Source organism: Ursus americanus, chromosome 34 (assembly GCF_024610735.1).
Source record: "Ursus americanus isolate L20-20 chromosome 34, mUrsAme1.1.p, whole genome shotgun sequence".
Lineage (NCBI taxonomy): Eukaryota > Metazoa > Chordata > Mammalia > Carnivora > Ursidae > Ursus > Ursus americanus.
The window spans coordinates 1,090,230-1,105,894 of NC_142160.1; the positions used below are offsets into that span (position 1 = coordinate 1,090,230).

The 15,665-nt window shown below is 51.4% G+C and overlaps 1 protein-coding gene across 3 annotated transcripts in view; it reads left to right on the plus strand.

Annotated features, from left to right (window-relative positions):
* Positions 1–15,665, plus strand: part of FAM120A (family with sequence similarity 120 member A) — a 93,797-nt gene that overhangs the window by 49,311 nt on the left and 28,821 nt on the right. For all 3 annotated transcript variants that reach the window (XM_087858772.1, XM_087858773.1, XM_045772598.2), the window contains exons 8-10: positions 7,009–7,096; positions 9,259–9,486; positions 11,824–11,998. In XM_087858772.1, coding sequence (XP_087714898.1) covers positions 7,009–7,096; positions 9,259–9,486; positions 11,824–11,998 — 491 coding nt within the window. The remainder of the gene's footprint in view (positions 1–7,008; positions 7,097–9,258; positions 9,487–11,823; positions 11,999–15,665) is intronic.

Sequence of the window (15,665 nt, forward strand, 5' to 3'; positions counted from 1 at the left end):
GCTCCCCCACCTAGCTTGGCCAGCTGCCCTGTGGGGGTGGTAATTGCTGAGGGCCCCTTGCTTCTCTTGTGTGCCCTCCGCTCTGCCCTGTTCCCAAAGGCTCAGACCTCGTCGCCTCTCTGGCTCTGCCCCGTCTTGGCATTTTCACGGGGCTCTCTGGAGTTCCTGCTGGAAGGTGGGCTCACATGTGGGGTGACGTGAAGTGTAGTGAAGAGGGCCGAGCACCCCCAGCCTCGAATCCAGACATTGGGTAGCCTTGTGGGCCTATCAACACTTTAGTGTTCTCGAATCCCCATTTATCATGATCAACAGATGTGTTAAAACAGAGGAGGGAGGGAAGGGAGAGGCTTTGGGGCCTTATGCCAGGCAGAGTAGGACCTGGGGTCAGCCCTCGTGACATCCCGGGCCCGTGTTCCTGGGTTTCCCGGTTGAGGACTCCAGCCTGCCGAGTGTGCCGTGGGTGTGCACTTGCCGTGTGCAGGACAGAGTGTCACCCTGCTGGCTCAAAAACTCATTTGGAGCAGAAGTCGTGACCTGCTTTACCTTTGGTTTGGACTTAAATCGGGAGCTCTGGACCTACATCTGCTCTCAGGATGGTCTTGAGGGAAGGAAGTGCACTGAGCCAGGTGCCACCTGAGTGCTTGCCATGCACCGTGAGTGCGGGAGCAGGCAGCACAGACCAGGCGTGGGGTCAGGCTGGGGTGGCCTGTGATGGTGGCATGTTTTTAAAGGATGGTGCTGGTAGGTGGCAGGACCACTACTGAATGAAAGTGAATTGACCTGTCCCCTCCCCCAAAGCATCCTACAAATGGAAAAGTCAAGTATTTTAAGTAGCAAAGAACGTAAACGTGCAGTTCACAGAAGAAACACAGATGGTCAGAAAGCATAAAAGAATGTTCACCCTCACTTAAAAAAAAAAAAGAATGTTAAAACGTAACAGAGTACATTTTTATGAAACATAAAGTTGGCAAATGTATATTTTCAAAGATAAAGTTCAGTAGATGCAAGATTTTGGCTTTCCTGGCATGTTCCCCGGGGCGCAGCTCCCTGCCCCGAGGTGAGCGTGAGATGTGCTCTGTGCCCTGAACGCGGACAGTGGGGAGAGCTGTCTCCAGAGTCCTGAGGCGGGAACGTGCCTCCTGGCTGCCGCGGAGTTTCACATGGTGGCACATGCACCGCACACTTGCGTGTGTGAGATGCCGGGCGTGCCCGGAGGCCTGCCCCAACCACCCCCCCACCCTGCCCGGCCGCGCTTTAACGCCTTAGCGGCATCTTGGCCCTGGAGCTGCACTGGGAGTCCGGGGCTGTTGCTCTCACGGGTCCCCGATGACTCTGCCGCTCTGAGTCCTGGAGCTGCAGAGGCTGCTGTGCAGGCTGTGGTGTCGGGCATCTCCACCGGGCATGGCCACCGGTGAGGCTGTCCTGGCTTTGCCGCCACCTCTGGCTGCGGACTCGCAGCTTTCTCTTGCTGTGGCCCTGCGTCTGTGGGAGGACGGAGGCTGGTGCCTACAGCGGTTATGCCAGACCCCTGACCATCATTTTCAAGTGACGAAAGAAGTGTACTGCTTTCCATCTGCGTACTTTCTCTCCTGCTTTCTTAGGGTATCGTTAGCATGTACTTTAGCTCTGTTCTTTGTGCAAATCTTTACAAAAACTAATGCACTTGTGTTCCTTCCTTCCTGGCCTTTGTCACATCTTCGTAATCCTATTTGGTTGAATTTGGAAGTACAGTTGAATCCTTGTGGAGTGTTAATCTTACCCTATTTTCATAGATTCTTCTGTCGGGTGCGAACATGAACGTAATTTCTGTGTGCTTTGTGGGGTCGTGGTGTGAATTGCTGTTTCGTGTTCCTGTGCACATGGGTGCGGCACCAGGTCAAAGCAGCATCTGTTGGGTGAGCTTTGCCAGCCTGCTGTGGACCCCATGGGACCGGATCTGGGCTGTGGAAGATACCCGTCGGTGCCTGGGGCCCTGTGCACCAGTGTGGGGACTCGGGACGCAGCCTCCCGTGGCAGGTCATGCCTGGTTGTGTGGCCTGGAGCCCGCTGGGCCGCGCGTGGATGCGAAGTGTCTGGGTTGTTTGTGAACTACAGCAGCCAAAGCATAAGCACAGTAAGCAGTAGACAGTGTCCCTGTGGTGTCAGAGCACCGAGTCCACGTCAGTGAGACGCCAGAGGATCCAGTGACCCCTGGGATGTGCTTCCAGTGCACTTTTTGCCACGAAGTGGTAGTGCCGTTGGGCTGTTCGTCTTCTACCCTGTGTCCTCTGAGGCTCCTCTCCCAAAGACAGCGAGAACCACGTCTTCCCCTGCCCTATGGCTCCCGGCCCTGGACAGGCTGAATATGGCTGCAAGTTCTTCCTTCCAGAGCCTTACGTGCTGTGTTGTGCCAGACAAGCAGCTGCTTCACAGGGTAGCGTACCTTCTGTCTCCTCATAAAAACCATTCTGAGGTACCTTTCTGTGTCGGTAAAATTTAATAATCCTCTGTGCCATCGCAGAAGGGGGTCTGCCTGTGTCCTGGACGTGCGAAGACCTGGATTGGCATTTTGTGTGGAGCTCGTCTGCCTCTGTTGGGTGTCTGAGCCCTCCCTCATGGGCCGAGAGGTGTGAGGAGTCCTGGCACATGCGTGAGGGGCGCACATGGACGCCAGCCCCATCACTGCTGCGTAGGAATTGAATCACCACTTCCTCTGTTCCCAGCTTCCTGTGAGAAAACCTGAACGTGTGATATTAGCTTAAATCGGAGCATGAGGAGACTGTGCCTGCAGCAGTGTCGTGGGTACGACTCCCAGCTCTCCCGTCCCGGAGCTCCGCCTTCCGTGCTCTGTGGTGGGCGCCTCTGGCCTCAGGCCTCCTCAGAGCTCTGCAGGTCTGGGGCAGGGACAGGTGCGCGTCCAGGCTCCTTCCACCCCGAGCCGGCGAGCACACAGACATGAAAATGTACTACGCACCTTGTCACAGGCCAGTTGCACTTGGTGACCACATCTGTGACTTCCCGTGCACACTGGATGTTTCTACTGGGCATTTGATCTACCTTTCTCTCCTGTTTTGTTGCTTCCCATCTGGTTTCATTTGCCTTTGCTCTTTCTTTGCCGTTGACAAGTCAGCTCGTGGTCAGTGCCCCATCAGGGCAGCCTGTAACGGTGCAGTGGGGGCACCTCACCCATGGTGCACACGCACCCCAGCACCCCCACCCTGTTGACTAGACCTGCTTGTAGGAGGGAGCGCAGTGGGAAGGGCACTTTGCTGTCTCCCACCAGCTTTGGTGCACAGTAGCCCCAAGTGTCCCGCCACAAAGGGAAGCCCACAGAGCCCGGTGGTGTGGTGCTGGCCCTTGTCCTTGCCACCGTGCTAGGTATGTTGGCGACCTGCTGTAGTTCCGCGCAGCCCCTCTGCCATACGTGGGTCTCTTCTCCCTGAGCCTGACTCTTGTCAGCAGGACTTGGCATGAGCATGCAGGCTTCCTGTGGCCTGTGTGCATCCCAGCAGGTCTCTCCAGAGCGGTGCCGTTCTGAGCAGTTGTGGGGAGTGAAACCCAATTGCATGTTCTTCAAAGCAAGCCATCTGTCCAATGCCAGTGGCTTGTTTCAAGTTGTAAAGTGACTTGGGACCTTAGAGAAACTGTCTGTTGTCAAGATGCTTTTCAGGCAGAATTTCAGGTTTTATAGTATGATTATTAGGAGGCTGTGAGGTCGTCTAGATTATGACATTACTATTAGCTTGGTAACGATCCGTACATAACAAAACCAGTGTTTGTAATGTAGGTTCTGTGCGATCTTCGGTGGGCACGATCTCCCCGCCCGCCGCTCTGCCCAGGCGCTCGCTGGTGTGGGCCCATCGTGAGGTTCGTGTGCTTACAGGGCTGCATGGGTAACAAGTCCCCGTGTTGAGCTTTGTGATGCATGGAGGGGAAGTCAGGTTTATGCCGTCCTCACCATATACCTTTAGACTGCAGTTATGTGATTCATTCCTTTAGCCACTGGGCTCCTGCTCGGCGGTGGCTGCGAGTGCTTATTTTCATGGAATGTATAATTGAGTGATGAAGATGGACAGTAATTCAGTGCCAGTATGACACATGCCACAAGGGAAACGCCCGTGAGAATCGCAGAGACGGGGTGGGTAGGGAAGCCTGCACTAAGATGACGTTGCTGCTGTGGCCTGCAGATTGAGGTGTCACACACGAGAACTTGTCCGTCACGAAGAGGGGCTGGAAGTCCACAGGAGTGCGAGGTCCCTCTGCCTCACCAAGGACTTGTATCCAGAACATGGGACTTCCTAGAAGTCTGTGAGAAGAACATTTTGCACATTTTCTGCAATGGAGAAAGCATGCGGATTATTTGTACAGGCAAATCTCTCTTCGAGAGAAGATGTCACACATGGAGAGGTCTCATCTCCATCATCATCAGGGAAACGCAGACCAGACCACATGGGGGTCACCACATCCTGAGAAAGGCTGAGGTGGGCTCCACAGGAGACCCAGTGTGTCAAGGGCGGGAGCTCCCGGGGTCTCCTGCGGCCTGGGCTGTAGACCTGACGGCGGCGTGCTCTCCCTGGAACGTGTCCACAGTGAGGCTGAACCAGCAGGGCGGGCAGGAGGATGGTTGAGCCCAAACCACTGGGCACAGGAGGTGCGCAGTTGCACAGTTCCATTTCCATGGCTCTCAAAGCCCAGGAAAGGCCATGTTTGCTGTTAGAAGTGTAGCAGCCATTGTCCTCGGGGAGGAAGTCTGGAGCGGGGCAAGGAGGGGCCTCCTGGCACATCAGCCCCATCTCAGTTCGGCTGCTCACGTGTGCGCTCAGATTGTGGACATCCATTGAGCTGTTCACTTGTAACTCGTGCATTTTTTTTTTATAGGTATGTTATACCTAATTGTTTAAAATTGTAATTAATAGATGTTTTATTTCTTTATAAAACTTGTAAGCATTTAAGTAATTTGTTACAAAGTTTCAGTAAATAAAGGTCACTGACTTTTTAGTGAAAAAGTACGTAAGCATCTGTTTGTGCCACGTTCTCGACCACTTCAGTGCTGCCAACCTTTCCTTCCCAGGGCTTGGAATGCACACGCTGTACCACGTGTGTGGTGGGACCGTCCCCTCTGTCTCCCGCTCCAGTGTCAGGCTTGCTGGCTTGCGTCCCGAGCCCTGCCTTTGCCTTGAGTTTAAACAGAATGATCGTCGGGCTCTTGGACCCCTTCTCATCACTAGGGCTCCTTCTGGTTTTGCAGAGCTGTGGACTGAGAGGGCACAGAAGAGGAGCAGACTTGGACAGAGCAGTGCTGTCTGTGTCCTCGCTGATGACCAGGAACCTGGACTCCGGGCACCTGTGTGGATGCCCCGTCCCATGGCTGGGATTGAGGAGCCCAGCAGGCTCTGAGAGGAACAACACAGGGCATGACTCTTGGTTTACGACAGGCAGCCTGCTCCTCGGCTCTCCTGTTTGCATTTTTTTGTTTTATTTTGGTTTGTTTTGTTTTGGTAACAACTGAAATGAAATCAGTTGGAAGATAGGAAAACTAGTGGGTCTTTTTTTTTTTTTTTTTTTTAAGATTTATTTATTTGCTTGAGAGAGAGAGACTGAGAACGCCCCCATGAGCAGCAAGGAGGGGCAGAGGGACAAGCAGACACCCTGCTGACTCCCTGCTGACTGCAGAGCCGATGCAGGGCTTGATCCCAGGACCCTGAGGTCATGACTTGAGCCAAAATCAAAAGTCGGATGCTTAACTGACTGAGCTGCCCAAGCGTCCCTGGAGAATTAGTGGGTCTTAACGAATCTCCATCTGTCCCGTGGGGTCAGTTAGAAAGGCAAGTCAAGTAACAGTGCTCTTCCCTGGCAGGCCTTGTGGCCAGCACTGGTTTTAGAAGCTGGTTTTGGTGTGGGGCAGGATGACGGAAGGCTCCCATCTGTGGGGCTGTGCCTCAGGCGTCTCCAGGTTCCAGCTCCCTCCAGGATAGCGCTTTGGGACCACAGTAAACTTCCTTTTGTGTTGTGGTTTATGGTAACGAGTGAAAAAAATATATGTAAGATATGCCCTGTGTCCCACATTTACTGCATTCTGTCCCATTTTAAAATGCCTTAAAAAATGCTGGTTAGGGGTGCCTGGGTGGCTCAGTTGGGTAAGCATCTGTCTTTGCCTCAGGTCATGATCCTGGGATCCTGAGATCGAATCCCACATTGGTTTCCTGGCTCAACGGGGAGTCTGCTTGTCCCTCTGCCCCTCCCCCTGCTTATGCTCTCTCTCCCCCTGCTCCCCCCGCCCCAAATAAATAAATAAAAATCTTTAAAGAATACTGGTTAAGCCCACTGAATTGTTTTCCTGAGCTGCTAACTTAGGTCACAACCTATAGTGTTTTCAAGCTGCTGATTGATACAGCTCATTCTGGCCTGTGAGCCCCTCCGCGCTCTTCCCCATTCCTTTCCACAGCCTACTTGTTACTGCTTTGTCACTTGAAGCCATTCCCCAAATAAGATTATGCTGTCCGTCTGTCTTCTGAACTCACCTCTGCCTTGCCTGATGAGTCACCCTCGCCTGCGCTCCTGCGGCCTCTCCGAGAATAGGCCAGGCGCCCTACCATGTGTAGTCTCTCGGCACCTCGTAGCTTGCATGTCTGTATGAATTATGAGTAACACTTGATCCACATAACATTTAGTCCTCCCCTGCCTGATAGCTGTCAGTTCAGTGGGATTGTTTTATCCTGTTTTCTCCATGACGACTGAGCCTCCTCCAAGGCAAGGCTGTACTGGTCCCCTCTGTGGCCATCCCTGGTCCTCTTTGGGCCCTGTGCTGGGTGAGGTGCTCCATGTTTTCTCTTCTGGAGAGTGGTGTCACTGCCCAACTGAGCAGGCAGAAAGGGTTCCCAGCACAGGGCTCTTTCTGGAGGTGGTTTGTTGGGGGAGGCGAGGTCCGTAAAGCTGAGTCTGTGGGCTCGGTACAGGCTGCCCTGTCATGGCTAGTGTGGTGGGAAGCAGATGCTCATCACTAACCGTCTTCCTTCTGTTTATGTTCAGCCATATCAGTGGGAACAAAATTGGCTGGGAGAAGACGGGAAGCCACTCAGAGCCGCAAGCACGGGGAGACCCGGGAGACCAAACAAAGGTAGTAGTCGGCTTTTATTCCTTCAGATCTTGACTCTTTGAGCATGTCATCTTAGGGATTTGTTTAAAGCAAAGTGCTGTTTTTTTAAAGCACATCGTGAGTAACAGACACCGGCAGGGAGCGTGGGAAGGCAAGGTTTGTCACACACTTTGGGGGTGGGAGGTGAAGGGGTCATATATTGGTGGGGGGTGGGTCACAGACATTAGTGCAGGGGAGGGGGTCCCAGACATAGGGGAAGAGGGGTCCCAGACATGGGGAAGGGGGCTTCCAGACATGGGGAAGGGGGCTTCCAGACATGGGGAAGGGGGTCCCGGATGCATGTGGGAGGAGAAAGTGACAGGCTGGGTGGGGCCTATGGGAGAGCCTCCCATCTGCTGGCACACACTCTTGTCAAGACTTAGAGCCTTGCAGAGCCCTCATCTCCTGCAGGGTTTTGTGGGGATTGAATGAGGAATCACTTCAAACGTATACATTAAAAATGAAAATAAAGTACATCCCATTCTTCCTTTTATCTGCCTCTGCCTATTACTGGTGATCTCTAGCAATACCTTTCAACTGCAGAGCCATGCCTGTCCCCACATGCAGTCCCTTAGGGTGCGCCATATCTCTAGCTGGAAGAGGGCTTGTTTGTACACAAGGTGACACCGTGTCGGAAATTTGTTTAAGACTCTGGAATACTCTCGCTGTTGAAGGGTCATCCTATTAATAAGCAACAGGAATGCTTTGTGGATGCCTGTTACTTGCAAGGTACCTTCCAAAATTTTCAGCTGCTTGTATCTACATTCTATGAATGGAGAGTATAGAAAACACTTGTGGATTATCCTTGAGGTTTTTTTTTTTTTTTTTTTAATCGTTTTTTTTTTAAAGATTTTATTTATTTATTCGACAGAGATAGAGACAGCCAGCTAGAGAGGGAACACAAGCAGGGGGAGTGGGAGAGGAAGAAGCAGGCTCATAGCGGAGGAGCCTGATGTGGGGCTCGATCCTGGAATGCCGGGATCACGCCCTGAGCCGAAGGCAGGCGCTTAACCGCTGTGCCACCCAGGCGCCCCCTTTTTTTTTTTTTTAATATTTTATTTATTTATTTGACAGAGAGAGAGAGAGACAGCCAGCGAGAGAGGGAACACAACCAGGGGGAGTGGGAGAGGAAGAAGCAGGCTCCCAGCGGAAGAGCCCGATGTGGGGCTCGATCCCAGAACGCCAGGATCACGCCCTGAGCCAAAGGCAGACGCTTAATGACTGAGCCACCCAGGCGCCCCTATCCTTGAGGTTTTTTTAAGACCAGTTTTGGTACTTTGTGTTTTAAAGAATAAAATTAAGCACTTAAGTACTGTAAAGAATATGTTTTGTTTCGGAGAAATATATATTCCTTAGATTGGCACGAAATCAAGCAATAAGCAGTTATTATTTCCAGCGTTTATCATGAGAAGGAATAAAACTGTTTATTATGCAAATAATTGATCTCTGTAAACACTTTGGACTTCGCTAAAATTCATAAAGAAAAAGTGAAGGGTGTGTCTCTGCCTTCCGTCTCCCCAGCCTGCTTCCTGCAGCCTGCCTTCCCTGAGCCTCATGTGGGGGCCACTCCTCCCTCTGCAGCTCGTACACATTCTATGTTTTGGTGGTTGGTTGTTACAGGATGGGTATTTTTCACTTAATGCTAGCTTACATACGTATATCTGTCTCATTATATATAGATCTGACTCATCAGTTTTAATGGAATTAGCTTGTTTTTTGCTTTAATTTTTGGTAAGCAGTTCCCTGTGTATACTTAATTTGGGACTTTAGGATAACCAGAGAGAATGTCTGAGTTTGGGTCTCTGTTTATTCTCTAAACGCCAGCTGTGGTGGTGAGGAGTAGGCGTGAGCCCCTGTGCTGTGAGTTCCTGGGCAGTGACACAGCCTCTCTGAGCATCCCCTCCCATTTCCATACAGCGAGCAGGGGGGACACGGTGACTCATGGGGGTCAGCAAACACAGAATGCCACTCCCAGCTTCAGGAGCCCATGGGAGTAGTCGTGGTGGGGTCACCCATCCCCACACAGGCTCAGGGGGCCACTCCCGCTCCCTCTCTTTGGGGAGGGGTCCTTTGCATAGGACACACAGTGAAAGGAGTGGAAATGTGACCTGACCCATTCTCCCCTCTCACATGTGGCTCTGCAGACGGAAGGCTCGTCCACTGCCTCCTCAGGCAGCCAGCTTGCTGAAGGAAAGGGGAGCCAGATGGGCACCGTGCAGCCGATCCCGTGCCTCCTATCCATGCCCACCCGCAACCACATGGACATCACCACACCGCCCTTGCCCCCAGTGGCGCCTGAGGTACTGAGAGTGGCGGAGCACCGGCACAAGAAGGGGCTGATGTACCCCTACATCTTCCACGTCCTGACGAAGGTATGGGTGGCCGCTTTCTGTCTGACCAGGCACCTGAAACGGAGTGCATTTCCCCCTTCCTAAGGGTTGAGAGAAAAGGCGAAAATGCGTACCTGTAAATGCACTGAGAGAAGGACGTGGGAAAGTCTCATTTTCCCCTTCAGTTTGATAGAATATAGTTTTGAGACTTCTAATTAATGGCACGTCATGTTATTTTTCTGACTTGAGATTATATTTTTCTAATTTTAAAATTTCCTGTACCATGTTTATGCCATACTGTCAGGTTTAATTAGCTGTCACATGCACTGCCTGTCTTCTCTGTCATCTGTCCTAGAGCGCCCCTGTGGAGTGGCGGACAGCGCTCCGTGTCCTCGGACTTGTCGAGTGCAGCTTTCATAGCCCTTCAGCAGAAAATTGAGCACAGGACTGTGTGACATGCTAACAGTCAGAAAACGCGATTTTGTGTTTGCACAGTGTCAGGATTTCACTTTATTAGTGTCTTACCAAATGTATGCTTCAGTAGACATCCAGTGTGGCATCGTTTTTGAATCTTGGTGTCTCGAATGGATCTATGTGTCCATTTAAATTTTCTCAGTGACTTGTAGTCTTTCTGTTGATGTTTAAGGCCCTAGACCCATGATTTAACATGTAACCTCGGTGACCAGATTTCTCGTGTGGATGGGTTTATTGCCATCATGTATTTTTAACATGTTTTCATCAGTGTCTGTACCACCACAGATAATCAGACATTTTTCTCCCTGTTTTCTGCAATCCATCTATGGTTTGTAAGGTGGGGTCAGTAAGTGCACAAGCCCCCCGCTGTCCCACAGCACCCTGAGCCGGACTGCGACCGTTAGTTGGCTAACCTGAGCATCGCTCCCTCGTGTCAGTCCAAGGGCACCAAGAGTTTTATGTTTAAACCGCAGTCTCCTCCAAGTGTCATGCACTATGTGATATGGGTCTGCACGTATGGTATCACTTTTCAGATTACGGTTGTGAGGTAAACATTTTATTTTTCAGGGGCAACGCATGTTGTAAGGGTAAGTGGAAAGTTCCTCTCGCGGGAGAAGGATTTGCTGAGTTTAAAGGGACCCAGGTTCGGGGGAGATTGCGTCCTTTCCCCGTGGGGTTGTGTGGGCTGTGAGGTCCCGGACCCCTGCGCTTCTGCCCTGCTCGGGGGCGGGCTGAGCGACAGACGGCCTGTCCTCCTTCACCACTCCCTCATCTCAAGGGCAGATATTGATAAAGTGACTATGGTTGAGAAAAGTAAATGATTATCTCTTCAGACTTTAAAATGCCACCTACCATTTTTCTGTATGTCAGGAAAAGCTTATGTCAGGCATGGTGTTTGCTGTGAGCTACATGGCTCTGGTATTAAATTGTCAGGCCGACATGTCTGCAGTGACGCGAGGCTTGACACTCAACACAGGCAGCCGGCTGAGCCAGGGACCTGGAGAGAGTGCCCACCGCACTCTCTCTCATATAAATCTATGTGAAGAATGAACAAATGCCATGGAATTATTGGAAGAGTAGGTAGTGATAAATTTAACAGACACTGAAGGTCATATGTATACTCTTATGTCATGAATATTCCTAAATAAAGTTCCCTGCAAAATCTCTCGAGATGTACCTTGATGCCATAGAATGTCCGAGACGGGGCCACAGAGGTCTTGCCACCGCCTCAGGTGTGAACACACAGCCCCTTGGCTTGTGCCGTGTTGACCGCGGGATGTGAGCAGAGTGGGGCTTCCTTCGAGGGCCGTCCCAGCGGCTGTGCATGCCCCTCATTCAGGAGGCACGGCTCCCGAGTCCTGGCACGTGCCGAAACTGTGCAGAATGAGGGACGCTGCAGGGCGTGCTCTTTGGGAGACCATTTACGCACGTGCTAATGTTTTATGGAAGAGCTTGGTAAAGACAATTTGACCATTTTATTTTCAGGATACTCATTTCTTGGATTTCACATAGGTCATTAAAAAGTATGAATTTTATTACATATGACCATCCTGACTCATAAGTAAAATTTGCAAGTTCTCAGCATTTTCTATTCTATTTGTTGTCTGCTGTTATCTGTCCAGATTGTTTCAAAGACTTCGGGGTCGTCTATGTGGTTTCCTTATGCTCTTGGTTCGAGATTAAGATGAAACCATGTAGATTTTATTTTGACTCTTTGAGCATATGTTTTGACAACCCACTAAATGAACTCTCCTTAGCGCCCCGCTGCACCCAAGTGGTTAAGCAATTGATCTGGAATAGAATTGCAATGTCAATAACTGGAGATAATGCAGTATATTTCTTTGAGTTTGTTGTAAATTCAACATGAAAAATGTGCAATATTATTCTGCTTTCTTCCATGCAAAGGGTGAAATCAAAATTGCTGTTTCTATTGAAGATGAAGCCAGCAAAGACCTGCCTCCCGCCGCCCTGCTCTATAGGCCAGTTCGCCAGTATGTTTACGGAGTGCTGTTTAGCTTGGCAGAAAGCAGAAAGAAAACTGAGAGACTTGCTTTTAGAAAGAACAGACTTCCACCAGAATGTATGTACTGTGAAATCCATTGTTTGTTTTCCTCAGTACCTCGTAACCTCTTGTGCATTTTCCAAAGCCTTAGAGGATCATGACTGAGTCTGCCCCGAGTGTCCCCACGCGAGACGGTGGGCTTCACGGGGCCCTTAGGACAGGAGGACCAGCCACAGGCTGTGTTCCTCAGTAATGTTCCAGTCATGCTGTGCATTTGGTAAAACGTGTGCACTTTAAACTGGATGTTGATCTGGAAACGGTCCGGACGGGCACCCTCTCCTGTGGCAAGTGCGTCCCAGGCAGGGCGACGGCGGCATCTGCTCCGGTGTCTGCGAGCGCGTCTGCGCTGCAGATTCCGTGTTCCTTGGGAGGCCCTCACTGCGTGTGGCTCCTTCTGTGCGGGTGGCGTGTGCCTGTGCACAGCCCGCAGCAGACAGGGCCTGGTCACCGTCCCCCTCGAGGACTCCAGCCGATCGACCCTGGGGTGGAGGGGAAGCGGAAAGACAGAAGGTGCTGTGTGACATGTCGGCAAAAGCTGAGGTCAGAGCATGCATTTTCCATCTTCCAGTGGGCCAGTGTAATATTTGGGGAGAACCGTGTCTTTTTGTTTTAGGTTATTTTATTTACTAATGTAGGAAATGTAAAAGTCACTGTATATTTATTAGGAAATACAGAAAAGTTTCCCAAAACATACAGTCTAAAATAAGAATGTCCTGAACCGTGAACATTATAGATTACCAGATCATCCCCTGAACTAAGACCGTTGAGGGACAGATCCCCTGGGTGTGCGGCGGGTCAGTGCAGGCTTGGTGACGTGCCGCAGCTGAGCTGTGCTCAGGGATGCATGTGACAGTGGGTCTTACCTTTGGACTCTGAACCGGAGAGATTCTGGCAATTCTAAAAGCTTGTTGCATAGGTTCTGATGTTTTCTGTTTCTGATTACTATGCCGAAGTGTGGTTCGGTAAGCCTTCCAGATGCAGCGCCTGTTGGTGCCCTGACTTGAGGGTGGCCACCTCTAGCTGATGCGTCTGCTGCCTCGACTGGGGCTGGAGGTCACGCGGGAAACACTGAGCGTTATCAGTGGACTCTGCAAGGCCGGGACGTTCCTGGTGGACACATCCTCTTTCTCACTTTGCACAGGGTCGGCCAGTCTTCTGCACCGGTCGGCCCGGGCCCTGCAGCCGCGACCTCCCTTCCAGGGTCATGGCCTCTTGCTTCGGCCTTGGCCTAGACTGCCAGGTGCTGCAGAGCGCTGGGCAGCTCCACTTCCTGCCGTGTCCTCGGCTCCAGAGCAGCATTTTGGCTTTTGTGGTGAAAGCTGTTCTTTTTCTCATTTGGTTATGTTCCAGAAATCATTATCTTATTTAGCACACTCCCAGGGGTTTTCCAGGATGGGTGCCCTCTGCAGTGTCCACAGGTTTGTAGAACAGTCTGGATGGGCTGCTGTGATCTGTGCGCACCCCCAGTGGTGGGCAGCGTGCGCTCCTCCCATCTACTGAGTTCTGCGTCACAGGTGAACTGTGGGTGCCAGGGACGGCAGGAAGTAAGAGCTGGTCTCTGCCCTGCTGTAGGCGTGTAGTACAGCCCTGTAGCACACAGCATGCTCACCCCCTTGTTGCTTGTTCCGTACCTGGGTGGTGCGGGTGTCCGGCTGGCCCCTGAGCAGGCAGTAGGGGACGCAGGAGGCACAGGACGGCGCTCACTGCATAAACCAGCACCCTCTGTGCATAAGCAAGAGAGCAGTGCACTGTGGTGCAGGGCTGGGCATGCACGCACACCGCGTTGGGGGGCTTGGCGCTCGCCGAGAGAGGACAGGTGGGAGGGTGTAGGGACAGGATGGTGAAGAAAAAGAAGAATGGTACAGATGGGCTCTGAAGCTCTTGTGTATGGGGGTGTGTTGACTGGCTGAATTTCTTATATATATATATAATATGTATTTTTTTTTTTTTAAAGATCTATTTATTTTGAGAGACAGAGCTGAGGAGGTTGGGCAGAGGGAGAGAGAATCTTGAGCAGACTCCGCAGGAAGCATCGAGCCTGATGTGGGGCTCGATCTCACGATTCTGAGATCATGACCTGAGCTGAAACCAAGAGTCAGACGCTTCACCGACTGAGCCCTCCAGGCGCCCCCGGCTAAGTTTCTGGGGGAGGTTGGTGATGAGCGCATTGCAGTCTTTCTGCTCAGGTGATGAAAGAAAGTGGGTTCTGACTTCTCTGTCAGTCACAGGGGAACCACTGAAGGATTGGGAAGGGTGGGACATTTCAGTTCAGGAGGGTGGGCTGGGTAGGGACAGGTGGCTGAACTGAGGCAGTGGGAAAGGAGCTGTGAACTAGCCCTGGGAATCAGTGGCAGCTAGAGAAGTATATGATTCATGTACATTACAGATAACGGTGAACCTCTAGGTAGAAAGATGTGTCCATTGGACCTCTGAGTCTACAGGTTAAGAGACCGTCGTTAGCTCTGTAATGAGTGGCTTTAGAACCCAGGTCTGTTTGGTCTTTCTGGGGACCTGATACACTTGAATTTGTTTCAGGTGTTGGTTGTCTTAATGGAGGGAAAACAGCCTTAGAAAAGGTGCTCAGGTCAGTAATGCGTGCTCTTATTTGCTGATCACCATGCTAACTGGAGTGCCAACTCTCCACAGCGAGGAGTTTGTCCTTATGAGCTCTCGTGAGCCTTGAGCCTGAACGCTGGCAGCTGAGAGCAAACCTTGTGCAAGAGACGAACGTGCGTGTGCTGGTGACCTTACACCTCTCGTTAATGGTGCATTATGATTGTTCCCTGAGGACTGCTCCCTGAGGCCCGCTCTTAGATCCCAGCTGACTCAGCGCTGGTGCGGTGATGCCCCTGCCGTGGGCTTCCCGCCTGAAATACGTCGTAGGTGATGGCGCCTTTTGGTGTTCTTAGGGAGGAAGCCCTTGAGGTTGTGGATGAGGTGAGGACGGCGATGCCGGTCATGCTGGAAGTAGTTGCTTAGGAGTCCAAGTCGATAAGGTTTGAAAGTTGAGTCTGTTGAAACCTTGCTTTACCCTGGCCACTCTTAGACCATATGTGGCTGAAATGAAGTCAGTGGCACTTTGCAGGAGATTTCATAGAGCGCTGACCGTGCACCATGAGGTCTTTGGGGCAGGTTTGTTTCTCAGATGCCCGCTGGCCCCGCTCTCCACTCCGCGGGTCCCAGGTGAGCCTGTCCTCTGTAGCAGGTGAGGAGGCTCCTGGTCCAGCATGGTGCCAGTGTGCTGTGTGTACAGACACAGGTTCGACGCGTTCACTGTGACAGCAGGAGGCTCCCCAGGGGGGCTTTGTTGTCAGAGCCAGTCAGAGGACACATGGAAGTCTAAGATATTGAATACTGTTTAAAAATATTGAACTCTTACCACATTTAAGACACATATCCATTTGGAAATGTAGTCTCTTTCTCTCTTTTTTTTAAGTAGGCTCCATGCCCAGCGTGAAGCTTATTGCAGGGCCTTGAACTCATGACCCTGAGACCAAGGCCTGAGCTGAGATCAAGAGTCAGACGCTTAACTGACTGAGCCACCCAGGCACCCCGGAAATGTAGTCTCTCTCTCTCTTTTTTTTTTAATCTTTTTAAGATTTTATTTATATGACAGTGATAGAGACAGCCAGCGAGAGAGGGAACACAAGCAGGGGGAGTGGGGGAGGAAGAAGCAGGCTCCCAG